The following is a 23,783-nucleotide window of genomic DNA, read 5'->3' on the forward strand; positions in this document are numbered from 1 at the left end:
CAAAATCAAAGCATACCACTTCCTTACAGCTAGGTAAAACTGCTATAGGGAAACAGGGAGAGAGAATGCAGTGCCCAGGAGTAATATAGCCAGTGCTATTAGGGTTCAAGCATCCTTTCAAATTCTCCTTTGAAACAACACCCCCTTATGCTAGCAGCACAGTAAGGCACACAGCAAGCAAGAAGTCAGCTAGCATAACAATTCCAGCCATCAGCCTGGTCCTGCCTTACAGGAAACCAGACAGCTTCAGAGAACTAAAAAGGACAAAATAACAACTAGAACTTGTCCTGCTACTACACACAGAGAATGGCTCCCACTCACAGCTTTGCCATCATAGTTTGGAAGTGCCAGATTTCACCTTTATAACCCCAACCATTTGTGCTACAGAACTGTCAAAGAAACACCCAAAGATTTTTTTTTGCTGTACTTTAGAAAGCAAAAGCATATATATTGTTTCATTCCCCTCCTATTCAAAAATGGTAAAACCATTTTTGCTCAGAGTTCCCCTCCCAAAATCCATCTTTAGACAAAGGTCAAGCATGGAAAATTTCAGCCTAACAGGTGAAAGTTACGAGTGACTGAAAACAGGGAGTTGACATGGAAATGCTCCTGCAACTTTAACTACAACAGTCTCTAATCATTGGCATAGCAACGTAAATAGATAGGTGACCAGAGAATGAAGCTCAGATACTATGAAAATGGGGGCTTGTGTAAATACCAAAGATTAGATAGACAAGGTGGTTGAAGAAATATCTTTAATGTGACCAACTTCTGCTCTTTCACCAACAGAAGTTGCTCTAATAATATTACCTCACCCACCTTGTCTCTCTAGTATCCTGGTACCAACACGGCTACAACAACACTGCAAACTAAGATTAGATAGATAGATCTAGCCCCCGCGGAGCCTTCCCAAAAGTGGAGAAGCCAGGGGCCCTGCCCCTTCCATACCTTCCACCTGAGGCCCCACCCCCAGCCAAGCCAGAAGCTGGAGCGGGCTGGGAGTCGCAGACCCTCCACCTGCCTGGGGTGGGTGGCCAAGAGCAGCCCCCAGCCCATGTCCCCGCCATATGAGTCCCCCACCCAGGGCAGATAGAGGGTTCACAGCTCTCCACAGCTGCCTGGCCATGCAGCTCTTACCCCAACCTGGCTTCAGCCAAGGGACGGGGCCTCGGAGCTGCAGCCCGGCCACAGTAAGAGCCACACAGTCGGGCAGCTGTGAGGAGCCGCAGATCCTCCACCTGCCCTGGGTGGGGAGCCCGCGGGGTAGGGACATGGGCTGGGGGCTCCTCTCGGCCCTCCCACCCCGGGCAGTGGCGGGTCCGCAGCAGTGCCCCCTGCTGCTTGGGCTCCCTGGCCAGGCTCCAGCTGCCCGCCTGGCTGGAGGGACAGGACCTTGGGGGTAGAGGAAAGGTGGGGGAAGGCAGTGGCAAAAAATGGGCCCCTGGTCCACCCTATTCTGGATAGATGGATAGATCTTGCTTTTTTATAGATCCCAAAGAATCTCAAAGCGCTTAACAAACTATCATATAAACTATACAAGGAGGGATGGCGTCACCTAGCACTGAAACGTAGCCTCCATTGACGTGAAATTTTGCAGCTGTTTAATATCACAAAGCAACACGACCCATGGGTTTAGGACAGGAAGTGAAGATTCTGAATCACAGTGAACCTGCAGGGAAGAATTTAGAGAGGCACAATGGATGCGACGTTGAAGCAGACATTCAGAAAGGGTTAAGTGCCTCCTCCTGTCACCGTTCATACTTTAAACTGCTTTTACTTCAGTTATTGTTTTAAAATGCACGGCTGGTAAACTCTGTCTCTCTCACACACTTTGCTTTTTAACTATTGACAGTTATTTTTCTTCCGTGGTTATTTAGATAGACTAAGCCTCCTGGTGACCAGATGGGGAAACTGCAGTCAAACATCCAGGCTGAGTGGGAAGGTAGTGAGCAGCATTGGTGTTTGCACGGCGGTATGTATTTTTATTATTATTAATGATGACATTGCCAAACAGGCTGTAGCCCTTTTCAGGATCCCTAAAGCTGCTGCTTATGTTTCTGGGAATGGAGATGCCCAAAATCAAAGGGTTAATGAAATCTATCTGAACTGAAACAGTCTTTGGCTGTATAGGCAACTGGTCCTCTGCACTCTCCTACTTCCTGATAGCGAGGGGCTGGGCGTGTGGAGAAGATATGGGATATTTCTTTTGCTTTTTCCTCAAGGCAGTAGCTGTTACTCTGCCATCCAAGTTAGGAGAGAGCCACACATGGGCAGTGGGAAGGAGCAGTGATGCTTCCAGAGACCTGTTCAGGGATATGACCTCCCAGCTCCACCATAGTTGTCCCAGGGAAGAGGGGAAGCTCTCTGTCTCCTTTTGTTCTTGGCAGGGAGAGTATGCCCTCAAGGGGGGATTTCCCTGTGCCTATCCCAGACAGAGGTTAAAAACAGCAGAAGTGAATGCAAAGATATGCATGTTCTTTTGAGACCTGTGCAGGATCTATATGATCACATTCTGTGGCTGGTCTTTTAAAGGGCTGGATAACTTTGTGATCAGGCTAAAACTAGGTAATCAAAGCTCATTCTTCAGGAAATCAGCAGATCGCATGCAGGGAGCAAGAAGGAATTTACCCCCATATATACAGCGTTACCCTGCTGCCCCACTGCCTTCTGTGGTATGGGTGGGAGGCACCTTCCTCAGCCTGTTACTAGATCCCTGAGGCAGCCAATTGATGAATAATTGCAATAGACCATTTCACCAAGAAGAATAAACCTTACCCTCTTCAACACAGTTAGTCCTCCACGTTGGGATGCCTGTCGACTGCTTCTCTATATAGTCTCTTGGCCTTACTTCCCCTATCTCCCTGATGCCGCTGGCATTTCAGGGCACCTTCCAGGTCCCCAGGTGGGCTATGCACCCTCCCCCAGAAGCTATCATGCCCACAACAGAGATCTCCATCTGGAATGCAGACAGGCTTCAGAAGAGGGAATCCCCTTTAGAACTTGCCTGAACTCCCAGAGGGCTCCTAATATTGTTGGAGGTCAGTGGCGCTGTGGGAGGAGTTACCCCATTCATACAACTCACCTGGGGCTAGCTCAATCGGGGGCATTCCACTGGAATCAATGGGAGAGGAACCTCCTTATGGCAAGCCTGAATTGGGCCCCTGGATCTCTGTCCCTGCAGCCCAGCCCACCCCCGAAATGAGCCAGGCAGCCAGTTAGTACTGGGACTTGGGATATCTCCACAAGGGAGTAGGGAGTACTTCTGTCTCCGTGCCCTGCAGTCCCTTGTCCCAAGGTGGGCCTGGCCAGGGCAGGGCGCTGAGCTCTGTCAGGACCCTGCCTTGACAGAGGTGTCTCTAGGGCTTCGGGGGTGGCTCTCAAACAGGTTGTGACAGGGCCACAGTCCTGAAAAGGTGAATGTGAGCCCAAGGGCCAATGGCTGTGTTTGTTTATCAAACCAACAACAGCGCAACAAAAGGTCAAACCCTGTTGCCGTGGGAGATGGTTTTTGAAGCCTCCTACAGTCCTCCCAGTGTCCAGCTGAGACTGTCCTGCTTGTCACCTCTAGTTATATATGATATTTATTTGTACTGGAGACCCCAAATCCAAACACCCCCAATCTTTGGGAGATGGCTCACCTAGATCCAAGCTCCACAGCTGGAGCTGTTTCCGTTGCAGACAGAACGAAATCCCTGATCCAAACACCCCAAACTTCAGGGAAGTTCTGAGCTAGATACAAAAGCCATAGCTCGGTACAACAATCCAAACTCCAGATCCAACCTGAGTCCATCTCAGCAACAGAACAGCAACAGGGACAGAACCAGAGATTCCAGATTCAAACATCCCCAGACTTTGGGGAAGTTCTGATCCAGACGCATGCTCCATAGCTTGAATCCATCTCAGCACTGAACAGAACCAAGCCCACCTGTAGATTCAACTTCAGGGAAGTTCTGCTCCAGATCCATACTCCCGAGCTTTAGCCCATCTCTGCAACAGATAGAACCAAAACTCCTACATCCCAACCCCACCAGTGTTTGGGGAAATTCTGATCCAGACATTTCAGATTGTACCCAGCTGATTCTTCTGGGTACAGGAACAGTCATAAGGGTGGATTCATGACAGTCATGAGTCTTTTCCTTACTTGAGCTGAGCAGATGTACAACACTTTCACTAGGGGGCTGAAATGGCTCAGGTAAAGGTCCTCCCACTGCATCCTTGAAACCAAACCTGAGCCCATGGCCTAGAAGTTTGATTGATTTGGGCCATTGGTTGTCTTTGATCCGCTAGTTTTCAGCCAGGATGGGAAACAGAAGGGCAAGCATAATGGCAGACAGGGTGTACACCTGGTCTTTGGAGAGAAGCTGGAAGTGGAGAAGCATGGTCTAGTAGTTGTTGCAGCATAAATCCAGGCGTAAGAAGAATTGGCGTTTATTCCTGTCTTTGCCACCATCTTGCCATGTAACCTTGGGTAGTGTATTCCGTTAGAGCAAATCCTGCCATTACCAGTCAGAGCCATGCTGGAGGGGGTGGAGGAGAACAGACCTGCTTGTTAATACAAGAGTCATCCAGCAAGTGCAGGGCATGAGATAGCTCAGACTGGGCACCGGAGGGGCTCCGAGCTGCTTCATTGACAATAATAATGCGTAGCAGCTTCTCATTCATTGATCTCAAAGCGCCTCGCAAAGTTGGGAAAGAATCACTATCTCCCATTTCATACATGGGAAGCCTGAGGCACAGGGCTGGAAAGTGACTGGCCCAAGGTCACACAGTGAATCAGTAGCAGAGTCAGTAAAAGGACCCAGCAGTACCAACTGCCCCAGCCTTGTACTCAGTCTACCAGGACACACCTGCCCTCCATGAGAAGAAGCAGCAAGCCCTCCAGATACAGATGACAGCCCCTTTCCTAGCATTCTCTTGAGAGCTAGGTAAGAACTCTGTGCTGGTGCTGAGCACCCTATGCCCTCTTCTCCCACCAGCACAGCCCAGGGCAGGATTTGGCCTTTAACCTCCTGTGCCTCAGTCTCCCCATCTGTAAAATGGGGATGATAATTCTGCCCTGTCCTGCCCTGCTGCAAAAATTAACTCACTAATGTGTGCAACGTGCTTTGAGATCCTCAGAGGAAGGTGCAAGTGATGGGACAATCCCTACTTCCCTGCCTCCTGGCCCTGCTCCCTACAGGTGTGGTTCCCCCATTAGCATGCTGCATTGCCTTTCCCAGTGGGCCTGCTCTGCTTCCAGAGGTCTGGGCCTGCTCTGCTTCCAGAAGTCCAGCCCTGCTTGGGTTAGGCAGCCCAGTCATGTTGACACAGGCACAGTGAGTGGCTGAGTCGAGCTCGGTTGCTAACAACAAAAGCAGCTCACAGCCCAGCTCATCCCTTCCTGCGAGACCTGCGCTGCAGGGATGTGGGAAGCAACAGGGGAGCAGCAAATCAGTGGGAGGAAAAGCTCTCCACGCACACAGCAGAACAAGGTATATGCAATGTATTTCCTCGGCTTTCCTTGGGCTGTGTTTTTATGCCTTTGTTTAGGCCAAAACTGTCCCATCTAGGTACCTGCAAACTGGCACCTCAATCCATAGTTACGCCTCAAAATTAGTGGCTTCTGAAAAGGGGTCCAGCTATGGAATCAGCTGTCCAAGTTTAGCTAAGCAAGCCGGAAAGCTTTGACCTAAGTTGCTGTCTCAATGTGTGCCCGAGCTCGGACATCACAAACAGAGCTCTGGATGTAATATGCTTATTGCTGGGATGACTGCTGATTGTAACGACAGTCTCAGAGAAAGATGTGCATTGTATGAGCCTACGCTGTATGCCTATGGGTGTGTGTATTCCTGTGTGGCCTAGGGGTTAGAGTGCTGGCTCTGCTGCTAGATGCCCTAGGACAAGGCATTTTATGTCTCTGTGTCTCCATTCCTCTATACCCAAAATGGGGATAATGCCACTGACCTCCTTTGTAAAGTGCTTTGAGATCTACTGATCAAAAGGTGATTATTATTGGCACCATGAGCAAGCAGGGGGGCCAAGCTCCACGGTGCACCGGTCACTGCATGGTGCTGCAGTGTAGTTGAGCTTTCAGTGAGTGGAAATTAGATGGAGAAGAAAACTGCACCACTGTATTCCCAACCCTCAGATCCAAAGAACAGCTGGGTTCAACCATATTTGTGCCTGTGTTTTTGTTTGCTTTTCCACAAACTGTTGTGCAAATGGGATTTTTGTCTGCATGGCTGTTTAGGGAATGGCTGGTTTTCATAGACATTCCCATATTTGCATGCAAATAAGGGAAATTACACACCGAGATGGATACTTGCACCTGAAGTCTTCCCCCCCTGCAATTGTTTGGAAAGTTTTACTCACCTAGTCAAGAAGCAGTGACAACATCATGTGCTGATGACCAGTCACATGCTGCAAGGAACATAGTACAAGATCTAGCCAACGTAATCATTCATAAACAACCACTAGCAGCTAAAACAGGTTCTCACTGAAAAAGTACAAATGTGTAGAAATCAGAGTCTGTTCATGGAAATATAGGGACTTTTAAAAAGGCTACTTCTCTCAGATAAACTCTTCACTAGGAGCATTAATTCGGCTCTAGTCCCTTGGCCTCATGGTGCATTGGTTTCCTCTTATTTAAAACGGTCATGCAGTGAGTTTGTGTAATGTAGCCCTTTAGGTTACTATGGTTACGTGTATGCATCCGATGAAGTGAGCTGTAGCTCACGAAAGCTTATGCTCAAATAAATTGGTTAGTCTCTAAGGTGCCACAAGTACTCCTTTTCTTTTTGTGAATACAGACTAACACGGCTGTTACTCTGAAACCTATGGGAACCGTGGCCCTGATCCTGCAATGGGGTCAATCTGTGTGGAACCGACTGTAGGACTGGGGCCCATATCTTTAAATTTCCTGAGTTTTGTGCATTTAATTTCCTAATTGTCTTGTTTTTTGAAGAGATGAAGGAGAGAAAATCCCCAACCCAACCCCACCCCTATGTCTGATCTCAGGTTCAAATAAAATTGTAACAACATCCTTGGCTGAACTGTCTGCGGGGACTGAATGTGGAACCTCTGACTTTTAAAGTAGGAGGCACTTCTGATTTAGTTAAAGGAGCAGCTACAGTAGTTTAAGGGCAGCAGTAGCAGACATAAACCTCTCTGGAGGAAAACATAAACCTCCCCTGTGTTAGCATTGGTTATGACAGCATTACATATCTTTGAATGTCTGATTTTTTAAAATAAATACACGGGCATTTATTTCAGAGTGCAAGTCACCAGATAAGTCATGCACAGATGCTGTGTGCTTTTTCCATGCCTTCTGACTCTTTAAAGACCATTTTTTTTCACACTTGGCAAAGCTGCTGACTACATCTGAACCTGAAAACAAAACTGGTGTTGAGCAAACAATGCAAACCCACATCTGAACAATCTGCCTGATTCTTTAAGGCCCGTGGTGCCCAAACTTTTCCTGTCGTGCCCCCCCCACCCTTTACAAGTAATGGAATCCGTCCACAACCCCCTCCATTATTGCACAGTTGGCTCAGCAGAGGAGCTTGGGCTGACGGTGTAGCTGGGGGAGAACTGGGGATGGGGGAGGACCTGGCCTGGGGGTGGAGAGGGAATGAGAGCAGAGCTGGGCTGAGGGCGGAGCAGCAGAGCTGCGGCTGGGGCCTGATGGAGCTGGGCTGAGGGCAGAGTGGAGCTGGGGCTGGAGCTGGGGCTGGGGGCAGAGCAGGGCTGAGTGGCACTCCCTCCCCAACCCCCTTGGTGGCTGGCCCGGGCCCCACCAAGCACCCTCCTGAACATTCCTCTGAGCCCCCCAGGTTTTGGGACCACTGGTTTAGGCAAATATTGAGTGTTGCTTCAATAAATGGAGTTATAGAAAAAAATGAATAAAGCGATGCTGTGGCCAGCCCACTAACACAAAGAGTACCAGATACAGAGCTAGTGATCCTGTAGGCTAGCCTGCACCGACACCACTGTGAATTATAAAAACCCTGCGCCAGATCCTCAGCTAGTATAATCTTCAGTGAAGTCAATGGATCTATGCCAGTTTACACCAGCTGAGAATGTGGCCCTGTTTCTTAGGAAATCCCAGAGTTTCGGATGCAGACGTTATGCAAGGGTAACCCCTTCCCTGTTTGCCTTTATTTCTTGTATATATATTTGTATGAGAGGCCAGAATCTGGTCTTAAATACATGGGTCCACTGAAGTCAATGGAACTGTTCTGGATTTACACTAGTGTATCTGCAGTCAGACTCTGCCCTCAGAGGATATTGCTCAGTGGGGACTGTAATGATTGTATCACTTTTTCCAAACAGGAAGAGAAACTAGCCATGGACTATACTCTGGAGGCCACCTGGCGGAAGGAGAAACTTCTGAAGACTGTTTACACGCTCCAAATGAAATCAGACACTACACTCCAGAAGGCAAGCCCACTTCTGAGCAGCCATCATGGGATGGGCATGGTGACAGAACATCAAGTCCACCAGCTGGCTGAGAAGGCAAAGGTTATCTGCCACGACCTGGACAACATCAGAAACCTCCTCCACTACCGACAAAATGACCTGGTTCAGCAGATCCCCAACCCCAATGGCTGCCGCTATGGGGGACCAAGTGGAATCCATTGCTCGCTGGATGGCTCTATCTATGTGACTAGTGAGAATGCGCCCTGGGTCCACATCCTCACTCGCTCGGGTCAGACTTTGCAGTCCTTACCATGTGTGGAACAGGGAAAGGAAAGTGAATCCTTTTTGCCAGAAGATGTGACTATGACTCGGACAGGGATGGTAGCTGTTACGGACATGATGAATGGGACCATCCACATATTCAACCATCACTCCAAATTTTCCAAAGGGGAGTGGATCAAAATCGGGAAGGTTGATTCTCCCAGGGGTATTGGAGTGGACTCCACAGGAAGGATCCTGGTAGCAGACTACACTCAGGGCAAAGTCCACAGTTTTGCTCTGGACCATGCCTTCAGGATACAGAATACCCACTCCGTCTCCAACCTGCGTGGACCCCGCTATGTCTGCTTGGCACGTGATGGCGGGTTCATTGTGAGCGAAGAATGTGGTGACGTGAAGCTCTTCAATAGCAACCATAAGCTGGTGGGCTCCCTTGGCTGCAGATACGGGCACCAGTTTGGCAACCCAGCTGGGGTCTGTGCCGATGTAGAAGGCAACATAATTGTGGCAGATGAACAGCACCGAGCAGTCCACCTGTTCCCCAAGAGCGGGTCTCCCATCTGCCTGGTTTCTAAGGGGCTGCGGAAGCCTGCAGGAGTGGCTTGTTCCAACTCTGGGCTGCTTTTAGTAGCAGACTCTGGGGATAATTGTGTCAACGTCTTTAAATACCGTGTGAGGCCCCCCTATATTTCCGATAATCCTTGGGTGGCCAGTGACAGTCCAAACCCAAGTCCTAGAAAGGGCTCAACAGTTCTGCATTGAAACCATTTATTTCAGTTATGTGATTGCCTTACAGTGACATCTGCTGGCAGAGATAAGAACTGGGACCCCAGAATTCTACCTGAGTTATTTGGATTGGGTCACCTCCACTACAGTAGCTTAAGATGTGACATGATTACTCAGAATTCCCTCTCATCCCTCCTGCACATAAAGGCTATTCCCTTCCAGATGCTAGTATAGATACCTGTCATCAACACATACCAATCTCAGACTGGCTGGGTCTTCACATTTATGGAATCAAGGAAGATGGTGTGAATTGAGAATCAAGCCTAGGTCAGGAACAGGGTAGCATTGTCCATTGTGTGTAGTTCACAATAGCCTTCATCAGGATGGAGTTAAACATTAAAGATAACTGATTATTTGTGGGTCAGATGGTTTTGTTTGGCCTTTTTGTTTTAGACAGTACAAAGGGCATTGAGTACACTGCGCATCCCAGGGCTGGAAAAATATCCATAGAAAGCAAGGAGTTCAGAATAGAGACACTAAAATGATTGCCAGGCTGAGATCACCAAATTTCTATAGTGATCATGATACACATGCACACATAACCAGGACTGAGCACCCCACATTTGTGCAGCGAGCATTCCACACACATACAATAACACACACATGCACAACTGCACCATGGGGACTGAGTGTCTCACTTTTTTGCAATAAGCATGACACGCACACACACACACAACTGTCATTGACTACCCCATAGTCCTGTAGTGAATGTTGCACAGACACACTCCACAACTGGCACTGAGTGCCCTATACTTGGTAGTAAGCATTGCAAATCCCGCAGCTGGGGTTGAGCCCCACACCCTTCTATCATGCCACAATTGTCTGCCACCTTGGACAGCCAAGAGCAGGAGTATGTGAAGCGCACACATGAACCTTATCAGCAAAGGGCAACATGCTGCAGAAGGGGTGTGGGAGGGAAGGAAGAGGGTGTCCCACCCAGGAGGGGTTGTATGTGTTATAGTCATTTCACAACCCTCCCCAGGCTTTGTAACTGATGCACTGGTAGCTGGAGTAAACTGTTCAGGCCCCACTCACTCCCACATCACCCAGGCCATGGTGGAGTTACATCAGGTGCTAGATTTGACTCCCTCCGGCTGATTTAAGAGAACAGCCAATTCCAGTCTTGTTTCTTTCACCCCAGGTGAACCGTGGAGAGGACTTTCCCCCCTGCACAGCCAGGACACACACCAAGCTGCCATACTTTGGATCAGACCCCAGATCCCCTCCCAGGACCAGGACAGGATCAAAGAAGTTGGGGAGATGGCCTAGGAAAGGGGCGGGCAAACTTTTTGGCCTGAGGGCCGCATCGGGTTTCTGAAATTGTATGGAGGGCCGGTTAGGGGAGGCTGTGCCTCCCAAAACAGCCAGGCATGGCCCGTCCGCCACCCCCTATCCGACGCCCCCTGCTTCTTGCCCCCTGATGAGCCCGCCCAGGACTCCTGCCCCATCCAACCCACCCTGTTCCCTGACGGCCCCCTGGGGACCCCTGCCCCATCCATCCCCCCTGCTCTCGGTCCCCTAACTGCCCCCGGACCCCTCACCCCTAACTGCCCCCCACCATCCCATCCAACCCCCCTCTCCTTCCTGACTACCCCCCCGGACCCCTGCCCCATCCACGCCCCGACTCCCTGTCCCCTGACCGCCCCCGCTGCCCCATCCAACCTCTCCTCTCCTTCCTGACTGCCCCCCCCAGGACCCCTGCCCCCATTCAACCCCCCTGTTCCCCACCCTCTGACCGCCCCGACCCCTATCCACGGCCCTGACCACCCCCCGAACTCCCCTGCCATCTATCCAAACCCCCCGCTCCCTGCCCCCTTACCACGCTGCCTGGATCACCGGTGGCTGGCAGTGCAGCTGCACCAGGAGAGGTAGTCGCACCGCGCAGCACAGAGCACCAGGTCAGGCCGGGCTTTGCAGCAGCACTGCCCCAGGAGCTCGCTCCCCCCGCCTCCCAGAGCATTGCGCTGGCAGCGCCGGGATGTGAGGCTGCAGGGGAGGGGGGCAGCGGGGGAGAGTCTGGAGGTGAGCTTCCCAGGCCAGGAGCTCCGGGGCCGGGCAGGACGGTCCCATGGGCCGGATGTGGCCCGCGGGCCATAGGTTGCCCACCTCTGGCCTAGGAAGAGCTAGACAGGTAGCTAGGTGGCGCAATATGGGGAGGAAGAGATTTATGAATGGCCTCCCTTACCACCTCCACATATGATTATTGTTAATCATGTTTATTACAGCAGTGCCTAAGGGTCAGCCAGTGGGGGTCCCATTGTGCTAGGCACTGCACAGACACAGTCCCTCTCCCAAAGAGTTCACCATATAACTAGACAAGACAGATCCAGGGCAGGGGATATGTAGAACACACCAGCAGAGTGAACAATGTGCTGGCAGCAAACGGCATGTTACTAGTAGTGCCAGGGATTTTTTTCCTGGGTGGGCTTACATAGGAGGGGACCCACTAGAGGGAAAGGAAAGTGAAGGGAGAGGGGATATGAAAGGGAAGGGGGGTGAGGGAGACAAGGTAGGGGAGAAAAGGATAAGGGGGCAGGGGAGTGAAGCTAAAGTGATGAGGCTGTGAAGGAGAGGGAGGTTTGGAGCAAACAGCTATTTTTGCAGGGCAGAGAAAGTCCACTCAGAACTGTAGCAAGTTCTCTGAGGTCCCTACTTTGGGCTTCTTCCGCTCCTGCCAGCTGGAGTCTCTGGCTGGCTCCTCTCTGCAAGCTTTCCCCAAAAGCCACTTGAGGGGTGGGGCAAGAGGGGAGGCAACACCTGGGTCCTCGTTTCCCCCAGGGTGTGTTGGAGAGTCTCTCTTGCACACTTCTGGATCTAGGGGAGACCTGAGGTGAGGTGGCCCTCAGTGCTTACTTTGTAATGAAAGATGCCAGGGATCAAGCAATATTTTTACTTTCATAACTGACGCGGCAAGCCAGCCGTGCTGGGGCTGTGAACTGCCAAGCCTAGAGGTGCCAGGGCTCTGAACTGCCAAGCCTAGAGGTGCCAGGGTTCAGCCCTGGCAAGCTCTGGCAGAAATTAAGCACTGGTGGCCCTGACTGAGCCCATTTTACCCTCTCCCCCACAATGCAGCACATGTTCTCCCTAAAAACATGTTCTCCCACCCACTCCCCAGTTACATGTTCCCCACATCATATCCTTCCATTCCCCAGAGATCTGAATCCCAGCATAAGATCCCCCTGCCCCCAAACACCTAGCTATTTTTCCCTTTACTCCTGAGTTATCCAAAAGCCCTGTGTATTCTCCACAGTCCCTAAGCCAGGCCAGCCTTCAGAAAGGAGCCCTGGTCTGGGGTTCCAAAGATATTATCACTCTTTGAATACCTGTACCAGTCTAAGGAAGTGGGGATGGGAATGGTCTATGTGTATATGAGGCAGAAGGGTATGAGTAGTGGCAAAAGCTAATGGGCCAAATTTACCCCTGAGACAACTCCATTATCATTAACAGACTTACACCAGTGGCCCTATTTACCCACCACAAGGTGAGAGCAGCTCCCTTGAAGTCAATGGGAGTTACTCATACCTTTTTGTGGGAGGGGAAGAATGGGGCCCTAGGCCTGAAGTTGGCCCACTAGCTTTTTCAGGGATGCAGATGTTGTTACACCAATTGGGTCCAGCATTTGAAGAGTTAAGCCAGGCAGCTTGTCCTTATCAGTAGGCTCAGCCTGCTGTAGCAGAGCAGTTACAGTTTGAATGTAGTGCACTCACTGCTCTCAGGTATCCCGAGGCCTAGGAAAGAAGCAGGCGAGGGGGTAAGTCTCTCACAGCTGTCCCTGCCTGAGTTTCCTCTTTGCAGGCTTGATACACTCATTTCAGTAAAAGTTAGAAGCCTAATACCTTTGAGGATCTCCACTCAGATGCTTGGGTGAATGTGGCTGCTATGGCATCCCTCTCAGTCGGCTGCTCCTCTTAGTTGCTAAAATATGGGGGAAGAAGGAATCGAGAGATGCTGATAGAAAAGGAAAGAACAAGACTGATCCAGTGTCTTGGAGCGGTATTCCACCCTACTATGCGAGAAAGACCTAGGTCTGGCACTGGGACTCCTGCTACCGGCATAACATGACTCAGGTGGAAAGTGCTGTGGTGGCAACATGCATGACAAGCTGAGAGGAATGCACAGAGGTAGACAGGCTGGGTCACAGAGCAGTGGGCTGTGCTCACAGCATAGGACACAGCAGGCAGAGCTGGTTAGAAAACTGACATTTTCCCCGCAAGAGAGAGAAGATAGGTGAGGTAATATGTTTTATTGGACCAACTTCTGTTGGTGAGAGAGACAAACTTTTGAGCTTACACAGAGAGTACCTCACCCACCTTGTCTCTATAATATCCTGGGACTGACACAGCTACAACAATCCTGCATTTCCCTGCAAGAAATTGTTAATGACCAATCTTCATTCTAAATGTTTTGGTTGATTGTTTTTGGTTTGAATAGACACTTTCCTGTGAAAAAATTCAGTGTTTGTAAAACCATATTTTGGGGCAGGAAAACTTTATGCACAAAAAATGCTGACAGCTAGCTGTAACTGCGCAATACTTGCTCCCTAAGACAGATCTCCCTATGTGCTTGCCTCCAGAACCACAATCAGCCTTGTTACTGTACCAGGGTAGCCTGCCCCTTTAAGAGCCATGGAGCCTGTGGCTAGCCAGCCCTATTCAATTATCAGACCCAGCTGTTGTAAAGGCTGAGCATGCTCAGCTAGCTGGAGCTGCTGGAGGGAGATGTGCTCCTGCAGTAGGCCCTGGAGCATGGCTGGGGGGTTGAAGGGAAGGATGTATTATTCTTTCATCCCTGGAAGAGGCCAGGGGGAAAACTCTAGGAGCTGTATGCCAGGGTGGGCAAAGGAATTGCTCTGTTTTGGTGTTTTGCCTATTTTGTGTTTGAGTTAATAAACTGACCCCTGCAGGAAAGGCCTGAAAGAGACTTAGGCATGGCAATGAGCATGTCCTGTGCTGGGGAGACAGGCCAGCAGCCTACAAGCCTGTATGCAGGGAGCTGCTGCTTTGGAGAGTTTGAGACTGTACAGATTTGGGCACTGGGAAGGCATGATGTTCACATTGGAACATTTTCATCATGTCGTTGTGTCAGCAAATCACATTTCAATGTGAAGCTGGCATGACACAGTTTTGCCAGATCCTAGCATTCAAAAGTAATGTCAGCCCCCCCCCCCCCCCCCACAAAAAAAAAAATCATGAGGCTAGCTTAAATGTGCGTTTTTAAATACAAAAATCTCTCCAAAGGTATTTTTGTACTTGCCTTCTGGTTTTTGAGACTTCAGGGTGAAACTGAGTCACATTTTCAGGCTTTCTCTGCAAGCATCATGACTAGAAACTTTCTTTTTCTTTTTTTTAAATAAAAGGTGAGATTTGTATAGGTTTATAGATTATAAGGCCAGAAGGGTCAACTGTGATCTCCTAGTTTGACCTCAGAAAACAGGCTAGAGGACTTCCTTGAATTAATTCATGTTTGAACTAAGGCAGATCTTTTTAAAAAACATCCAGTCTTGATTGCCAGTGATAGGAGAATCCACTGTGACCTCTGGTGGTTAATTACCCTTACCTAAAAATTTGCCCTTTATTTCTAGTCTGAATTTGCCTAGCTTCAGTGTCCAGTCATTGGATCTTGTTATACCTTTGTCTACGAGATTAGAGTGTCAAATATTTGTTCTCCATTAAGGTAATTAAGCTGTGATCAAGTCACCTCTTAACCTTCTCTGTGTTGAGCTCCATGAGTCTTATCACTATAAGGCAGTGTCAGGAAATCACTTGTCTCCATGACATGGCCACACTGATGATGCAGTGTCATCATGCTGTGAGAATGTCATGACACAACAGCAGGATGCTGGGGATCAACCCAAAAAAAATGGGGGTAACCCCAGAAATGATCCCTGCACGAAGGACTTATATGCTATTAAAACATGTCCACAGCTGACAAAAAGGTAGGACATTGCATCATGATGTAGTGACACAAGGCCCAAAGTTGTGAAATACTAATCTCCAGGGGACAAACTTTTGAGTATGGTGACCACAGCGCTCACCAGGGCCAGCGTTTCAGACCCCCAATGAGAGACGCTGTGCGGAAAAGTGCTGGTAACTTCTACCCATTTGCTCAGCACTTACAACACCCACAAAAGGAGCATATTTGATGCCCATCATGTGCCCCTATGGAAAAGATATGCCCCATGATGCCAATTCTCACCATTTTATGGTGGACTGTTTGTTATTGCATGAGAATAAGAATTTTGGCTTCTCAACTGAGATAGCTGACAAGGTGGTTAAGTGATACCAGTTGTTGAGGTGATTTTGTGATGTGGACAGAAGTAATGCTAGGGAGGCAGAAGGAGATCACAACACATTTCATAGAGGCAACTGAACATCCAATGACAGATTGAAGGAAAGCTTCTAGCCCTTGTGGTTGCAGAGAAAAGCCTAGAAACATGCCCCAAGTGTTGCCTAAAGATTCAAAAGGCTGCAGTCAAATCAAGGACTCCAAATTATTATTTTAAAGCCAAGCTCTTGACTTTTGTGGCTCATGTGACTCACAGTTTATGTTCCTTGAGGGTGAATGATGCTGGTGACATCAGGCCCCTGGCACCTCCCCTTTGGCTGGGTGCCCAGAGGCACCCCGGCCAGGGACAATGTATCTGATGCCCATAGAGGGACTTTGGGGGTGAAAGATGGCCCTGGGGGCAGAAGTGAAGTGCTGCAGGGTGCCCACTCCCTTTGCTAAGGCATCATGAGTGGGAGGGAGTGGAAGCTGCTGGTCCTATATTAACCCCACACTCCCACCCCACTCACAGATCAGGTTTCTCCTTCTATTCAGGGGAGCTGGGGTCTGGTACCGTATTCCTGGGGGGCTGGATAGTTCCCCACCCACCCCACTGTAGGAGGGGTGGAGCGTTGCAGGCAGCGGAATCTTAGAGTCACGGCTTCCGGTGCCTGCCCGGGACGCATTGGGGACGGACAGCACGGAGTCCTCCGAGCTGCGGACCGCGTCTCCTAGCAACTCGCCAGCAACACCCGGAAGTGGCTTGAATGTCGCGAGGGTCCGGTCCGCTGCCGTTTGACTGGGATAGGAGAGAGTCACTCCCTGCGGTGCGGAGGAGGTACTTTGGTGAGGGCGTGGGCTGCAGGGAAGGGGGCTCGGGAGGAGATTGGGAGGAAGTCATAGTGGCGAGGCTGCAAGGGAAGGAGCAGGAGGGGTCACACTGGGGAATTGTGGGAGGGGGCACTGGGGGAATGTGAGAGGGAGGGGTCATGCTGGGAAGAGGTCACGCTAGGGAATTGGGGTCAGTGGGGAGTGGTGGTGTTGTGAGGGCAGGCAAAGGGTGGCACTGTGTGGTGTGACCTGTGGGCTCACAGTGATGGTGGGAGCTGCAAGGGAAAGTATGTGGAATATATTGGTTGGGAAGGGGTTATTGTAATCTGCTCTCCTCTGTTTCATTGCTCTGATGAAGGGCATGTCTCTCTCTCTTGGGTTCTTGCACTGTAATCCTCCATTCCCTGATGCTGGCAGCTCCCCTGTATGCTCTGGCGACCTGGCTTTGGTCAGAGACAATCATAGAATATCAGGGTTGGAAGGGACCTCAGGAGTCATCTAGTCCAACCCCCTGCTCAAAGCAGGACCAATCCCCAATTTTTGCCCCAGATCCCTAATGGCCCCCTCAAGGATTGAACTCACAACCCTGGATTTAGCAGGCCAATGCTCAAACCACTGAGCTATCCCTCCCCCCATGAACAATGAACACCCACAGTCAGGCTCCTTCACCCCTGTGCTTCAGTCCTATCTTACTCTGCACAGATCCCAGGGTCTGGTGGTTCTCCTACCTCTGGCAAGCCAAAGCCATCTGAGCTTGTGACAAGAACTCATTAAAACAAAGGGGCTGAAATGCCCCACAAGTGATTTCCTCACCAGAATGAAATATGCTGGCAAGAGCCATGCAGTGCATATATAGTCATGAAGGAGTTAAAATGAAGCCCAGTGTGTGAGCCTAGTTATTTCTGCCAGCCTGAAGGAAATTGCAGTGTACACCAGTTCTGTGCTTGTACATATTCCTCCTCCAGGCTGGTGCTCTGCTTTAGATGCTAGCTAGAGAGTTTACTCTGCCAATGGCTCCACAGCTTGTATGCCAACTCTGGAGGCAGTGAACTCTCCTGCCTGTTGTAAGCTAGGAGGCAGCTTGGTGGCAGCCAGCTCACAGAGCAGTATTTGAACAAGGATCTCTCTTGCAGGGTTGGAAGTGGATTTTGTGCTCTTGTATGGTACTAGCCTGACACCCCTGTGGACTGAAGTTCTTGTATTCATCTCCAGAGTGCGTACAATCTCCCATTGTGTCTTGCTCCTGTCCTGGACAAACCATGTCTAGGGGTGAGAAGGGAGTTCAGGCTCATTCGATCTTTGGCTTCTCAACTGAGATAGCTGACAAGGTGGTTAAGTGATACCAGTTGTTGAGGTGATTTTGTGATGTGGACAGAAGTAATGCTAGGGAGGCAGAAGGAGATCACAACACATTTCATAGAGGCAACTGAACATCCAATGACAGTAGCAGCTTTCACTCGCTTCCAACCAGTACTGGATTTGAGCTGGCAACACTGTCATGCTCTATGTCCGTTACCAGTCCTCTGACCCAGCCAGTTCTCTGGGAATGCTTTCTCTGAAGATTCCTTCGGAATGAGTCAGATTTGAAAAGCAGAAAATGGTACCTTAAAGTATCAAGGTTTTCAATGAGTTGAGTATGAATTATACAATCAGTACCTTAATCTTTGTTTATTTTTATATTAGTGCATTTATTATATGGTGTCCCCACATTTTCCATTTCCAGTATTCCAAAGATTTTCATATAACTGCATTGGAAAAGTTTGGGAGCTGGGGAAAGGTGGGGACACCTGAGTAGCAGGTATCTATGAGGGAGCAATAGGCAGTTTGGGACTTTGGTAGAATAAGTACATTTGGTGGATGTTTCTGCTAAAATGATCAGCAATGAAATACTAGGTTGTGGTGACATTTAAAATATAATCCTTAGTTTTCAGATATAACCTATTGAAATGAATGAGGCAGTTTACACTGCAAGTCACTGGCAGAGTTGGAAATACAGCCCAGGTCTCATGAGTTTCCAGGTTGGTTCCCTGATTACTAGAATATGTTGCAGTAACCTATTAACATGATACAATTTATTTCCTGCTGTAGAGATATTACATGTCCCCTTAAAAGTAATATCTGAACTCCCTCTGCTCGATTTCCAGCAGTTAACAAACACACACATTCAGAGCACAATCAAGGGGGATTAGCTCAGTGGTTTGAGCATTGGCCTGCTAAGCCCAGGGTTGTGAGTTCAATCCTTGTGGGGGCCATTTAGGGATCTGGGGAAAAAATTGGGGATTGGTCCTGCTTTGAGCAGGGGGTTGGACTAGGTGACCTCCTGAGGTCCCTTCCAACCCTGAGATTCTGTGATTCTATGAAATAACTCCAGGTTAATTTTGGGGGGTAGGAGGAGAGAAATACAATCAATTTTTCCCAAATAGAGAAGGGAAAAATAGAGACATTTTACCTTCATTCTTCTTAGTGGGGGTTATAAAAAGTTGAGAACAAAATAAATGTAAAGCTATGTGAAACAGCAATTTGTTTCTAAAATGATGGTTGAATTGGCAAGGACTCTGTGGAGGGAGAGTAGCAGAGGACATTGGAAATCTCTTGCTGTAATAGCACTTTAAAAACTGCTGACGCTACCTGGAAAATTTAAAAATAAAAATTCAGCTTTAAAGGTACACTGGCAGGATAAGTGTCACCATTTGAAAAAAAAAATATCCTTACCTATGCCATGTTACTAACAATACCTTAGACTGTTAAAATGGAACCATCTACAATCTTCTTCACCTTTCACTAATAATTATTTGAGGTTCTTCTAAGATCCCACTTCCTCAAAGGCTCTACATAGCAGAAATTATCCCTCTGGCCCAGGAAGGAAGGATGTAACTCCCTCTATGGCTTGTGAATGCTGCTCTTGCAGTCAGCCCGAGGGGACTGTCAGACAGTGAGGCAAGGCACTCCACTCCCCTCAGGAGCTAAGGGGGCTGTCTGTTCTTAGCAACATTCAGAGTTCTGCACCTATGTTGCTACACTAAAAATCCCCAGAAACACACACATGAACCCTCTTTAATGCAGGTATTGAGGTGGACTCAGCTGTTGCGAAATGATGGGGAAAATTCAGACCCAGGAGATATTCGCCTTTGATAGCAGCAATTGTATTGCTTGCCCCACTGCCAACACATGCCAAGAAAACTTCACCTTTCCGCCTCAAGGGGCTGAAAGGAATTCATCCATGAGCAGTCAGTTCATACCATTGCATTTGGCAGGCTGATGGTTATGTGACTTGTCAAGTGACTTAACTTAATTGTTCCCCACCACCCTCCCCATCAAAGACAAGTGTATCTTTTCCATAGCAAATTGCCAGGTGCATAGATTTAGTAGATCGTTTAAACTTTATTAAATAGAGAGGAAAACACACACACGAGGAACCTCCCTGTTCTGTGTACTCTCAACATGTTATAAATATACTGTGTATTTCTCTTTCCAATTGACTGCTCCCATCAAAAGATGCCAGCCTAAGGGATTCATAGAGTTTTCACATCCCTAGCACAGCACTGAAGGACAGAAAAGGACAGCAGTCACCAGATGCTGATTATTCTGAGGAAGCACCCTCCTTAATGCAATTATATTTCTATTAGATGCTTCAGCATTATGTAAAGAGACATTGTCAGCTAGTTCAAGGCTCAAAATGTATTTATTTGTTGTTAAGGTAATTTATAAAACCGTAGAAATGTGTTCTCCCTGAACTGAGGAAAAAAAACAACTTTAGATTGCAGGGTGGTCAGGGACTGCTCGCAAAGCAGGGCTAATAAAGAAGGGCAAATATTATATTCACTTAGGACCTTCTATCCAAGGAATTAAATCAGACTTTAATGAGTTAAGCCTTCCAGTCCCCTTGTGAAGTAGATCAACAGTTGTTATTTTACAAGTGGAGAAGCTGGGACACAGAGACATTAAGTGACATGACCGAGGCTACACAGTGAGTCTGTGGCAGAGCATGTCTCCTGCTCCAGTGACATAAGTGAGGATATAAGTCCTCTTGTTTCAGGTCATAAGTCAACTTCTGATTGAAGGAGTTAGGGAGAAACATTACCCTACAGGCAGGTTATTATACAACTATCCATGTCAAGGTTTCTGCTCCTTTCTCTGGGCCATGTCCTGCTGGCTGCTGTCAGAGACAGGATACTGGACTAGATGGAGCTAGTTCTGCAATTTGCATGGATCTTAGTGCAGAGTTATGAGAGATGATTCCAACACTCGCAAAATGCCTTTGTGTTGGAAGCTCCACTACAAGGTCATTTGAAGAGCTTGTGTTTATCAGAAATGTGCCAAGTCCCTCTTTCACCTATGATTTTAAATGCCACTTGGCTAATAGCACCAGTGTCAGCTTCTTAATCTAAGATGCAGAGGCAGTTTTCAGCTTGCTCTTGAATTTGGTGTTTTGGAACTTTACTGGATCTCCTCAGCAATGGCTTTCATTAAGCTCTGTTTTTTTTTCTGTGCCTTTACCCACTGTCTCTAAGTTTTATTTTTGTATTTATTGGCAGGTATTACGTTCTTCCAGGATTGCTGTCATGGTTCTTAAAGTCTTCTTCCCCTCTTGCTGTGCCACAGCAGAAAGTGGCCTTTTGATTGGCCGTTGGATCCCAGAACAGAACTCTGCTGTTGTCCTCGCTGTGGTCCACTTCCCTTTTATTCCTGGCCAGGTGAAGCAGTATCTTTCTGAGGTCCAGCGGGTGACTCAGGTCAATATGTGTGTGCTGGGCTCATGGAGTAACAGCAAACAGGAGAAGGAAGAGGTCCTGGACAAGTTCCTGGAAGATCTCAGCACAATCTTTTCCCATGAGCCCTGGATACAGCTCAACAAAGAGAGAGACAGTAGGGTATGGAGCTGCTGTATCTTTCAGAAATACCCTAGCAGCCCCAAGGAAGATGAATTCATCTTAGTATATTATGACCAGCGCAAAGTAATGCTTTCACAGTTGCATCCCACAGACAACCTGACCACGTCTGCTGACCATAAGGGAAATGATGCCTCAAAACTAGGTGCTGTGTTTGAGACAGTTGCAAAGAGCAAGGTACTATTCATGACAGACAGATACGATGATGGGCCCATCAAGCTGACTCACTGGCAGTCAGAAGGAGTGGAAGCCAGTATTATCGTGGAGCTGATGAAGCAGGCTTCTGTCCCTGTGTGTATGCTGCTGACATTCCTGCTTTCACTTGTCTCCAGTGTCTATAAAAGCAGGTATGTGATGCAAGATGGGGCAGCTTGTGTGTTACATTGAAACGTAGTCCAACCCAAGACTATCAGTAGGCACAGATTTCCGGCTCAACCCCAGCAAGCAATGTGCATTGTGTTAAAATATTTCCGCCTAGGTGGGAGTGAGACAGTCTGAGTGGCCATCAGGGATCTGTTAGCCAACTCAGAGTCAATTTCCCCACAATGAGTAAAGACCATACTGTATCTTTCTCACAATAGCAATTCCAACCCTGAGGAGCTGCTACTGATAATAGCCCTACCCTATTTAAGTGGGAGGGCAGGGACTTGCTGTCTGTGAGAGTCTGCCTGACACCCGTGGGCCAGCCCAGTACAAGTTAATGTTGAATGGATGATTAGCCTGTGTTGGGTTCCAGAGCATAGCAGCTGGTGGGGAAGCCCCTGACTGAAATCTTCCGTTGGAGCCATATTTACATGGAGCTTGAGGGTAGTGGGGGTGGGATTTGAGTCTGGTACTGATGCAAGGTATAATCTTGTCGTATAGATAGTAACAGTTCCCTCAAACTCCAGGAGGTTTCTGGGGGAGCTATGAGGTTTTGCAAGCTGAACTTCTTCCCATTTTCACTGGGGGCAAACCCTCTGCCTCAGCTTCGTGAGTTGAACCATGGGTTCTTCCAGCCACTGCTTGAATGACAGGATGATGCAAAGAGAGCTAACCGTTCGGTATTTCACCCCAGTAGTTCTGTAGCCAGGATGCCCTAATCTCTGTTTGCAGTGAAGTGCCTCTGTAGCTGAGGAACACTGAAATGTTGGCAAACTGGGCATCTAATTCCAACTTTTGACATCAAATGGCACTGCTACAGCCCTGGGACTGGATAGCAGGAGGTTAATAGGAGCAAACTGGATCAAATACATCTTTGCTAGAACTCTGTTAACTTTACTTACCTCGTGTACTGAAATGGAGTTTCACCAGAATGAATATGATGCCGCCAGTGTAACATCCTGCAAGTGCTGGCACCAAAGGGGAAATCTGAACAGACCTGAAGGAAAAAAGCTCTTGCATATAAAGCTTAGTACCACAGCTGGGAAAGCCATCTAGTGAGATTGTGTTGTGTTGCCAAAAAGGGGATTGGTGTTCAGTGTTCAAGCTGGAAGAGGACAGTTTGATTAATCAGATCTGGATAACCGTTACTAAAGCATTCATGGACAAATCTTTTCAAGTATAGCCTCAAGCTATGGGGAATGGAATCTTTTAACAGGTTTCCAATTGTGTAATACTGTCATGAAAAATCACGGTGAACCATTTCATACAGAATGGCTTTTTGGATTTTTCTGCTTGATGTGTAAAGCTGAAACTTATATTTTTTTCTAATTATCTGTTAAAGTCATTTTAGGGTCAAACTCAGACTTGATATAAGTAGATGGAACTCCATTGGCTCCAGTGGAATTTCACTATTGTAGTGGGTCTGAATTCGGCCTTTGATTATATTCATGGTATCATTATCTAGTTGGGTAGAGCACTCAACTGCGAATCATGTGTTCCAAGTTATTTTTCCAGCTCTCCAGTGATTCACTTTGTCTCTCTCTGCCTGAGTTTCATTATCTGTAAAATGGGCAGAACACCTACCTAGCAAAGGTATTTGAAGGTATTATGCTGGAACTTAAGAGATTTGGGTTCAGTTCTTGGTTCTGCCACAAACTTCCTGTATGACCTTTACATATCACTACTCTTTGAGAAATTCTACGCATGCTCTGCAAACTCTTCCTCCCACTCCAGTCCCCCCATGCTTTCTGCATCCATTGCTCCTCAGCTGCAGGGGGAGCTGTACAGGGAACTGCTCCCCCATACACCCAGACCCTCCCACCGAGCCTCATCCCCCCACCTGCACTCAGAACCTCCCTTGTGAGCCCCACTCCCCTGGCACATGGACTACCCTGACAAGCCATCCGGATCCTCACCATACCAAGCTCCAAACAGTTGCACTTGGATCCCCACCCCACTTAGTCCCACTCCCCC

At 48.4% G+C, this 23,783-nt stretch overlaps 2 protein-coding genes across 8 annotated transcripts in view; both read left to right on the forward strand.

Moving 5' to 3' along the window:
• The first annotated feature begins 5,328 nt into the window (after positions 1 to 5,328).
• On the forward strand, positions 5,329 to 9,824 carry NHLRC4 (NHL repeat containing 4). The gene is made up of 2 exons (XM_037911408.2): positions 5,329 to 5,471; positions 8,311 to 9,824. Exons 1-2 carry the CDS (start codon positions 5,403 to 5,405, stop codon positions 9,436 to 9,438), a joined length of 1,197 nt encoding a protein of 398 aa, XP_037767336.1. The 5' UTR covers positions 5,329 to 5,402; the 3' UTR covers positions 9,439 to 9,824.
• A 3,304-nt stretch (positions 9,825 to 13,128) lies between these two features.
• The window catches only part of PIGQ (phosphatidylinositol glycan anchor biosynthesis class Q), a 41,340-nt gene continuing 30,685 nt past the window's right edge, over positions 13,129 to 23,783 (forward strand). The window contains exons 1-5 of one of the 7 annotated variants that reach the window (XM_043523789.1): positions 13,146 to 13,213; positions 16,282 to 16,565; positions 16,648 to 16,659; positions 18,480 to 18,575; positions 21,093 to 21,793. In XM_043523789.1, the coding sequence (XP_043379724.1) occupies positions 18,504 to 18,575; positions 21,093 to 21,793 (773 nt within the window). In that variant the 5' untranslated portion in view covers positions 13,146 to 13,213; positions 16,282 to 16,565; positions 16,648 to 16,659; positions 18,480 to 18,503. Of the gene's footprint in view, positions 13,214 to 15,180; positions 16,566 to 16,647; positions 16,660 to 18,479; positions 18,576 to 18,870; positions 20,594 to 21,092; positions 21,794 to 23,783 lie in introns of those variants that run through there. The other 6 variants (XM_037911308.2, XM_043523790.1, XM_037911310.2 and 3 more) reach the window with 6 other exon arrangements.

The sequence above is a fragment of the Chelonia mydas genome, chromosome 10 (genome assembly GCF_015237465.2).
Source record: "Chelonia mydas isolate rCheMyd1 chromosome 10, rCheMyd1.pri.v2, whole genome shotgun sequence".
Taxonomy (NCBI): Eukaryota; Metazoa; Chordata; order Testudines; family Cheloniidae; genus Chelonia; species Chelonia mydas.

Excerpts from the sequence above, each read along its gene's own strand:
- NHLRC4 (XM_037911408.2), top strand. The coding sequence starts at position 5,403 with ATGTGGGAAGCAACAGGGGAGCAGCAAATCAGTGGGAGGAAAAGCTCT. Across the intron at positions 5,472-8,310 it reads CACGCACACAGCAGAACAAG|GAAGAGAAACTAGCCATGGA; the intron begins GTATATGCAATG and ends TTTTCCAAACAG.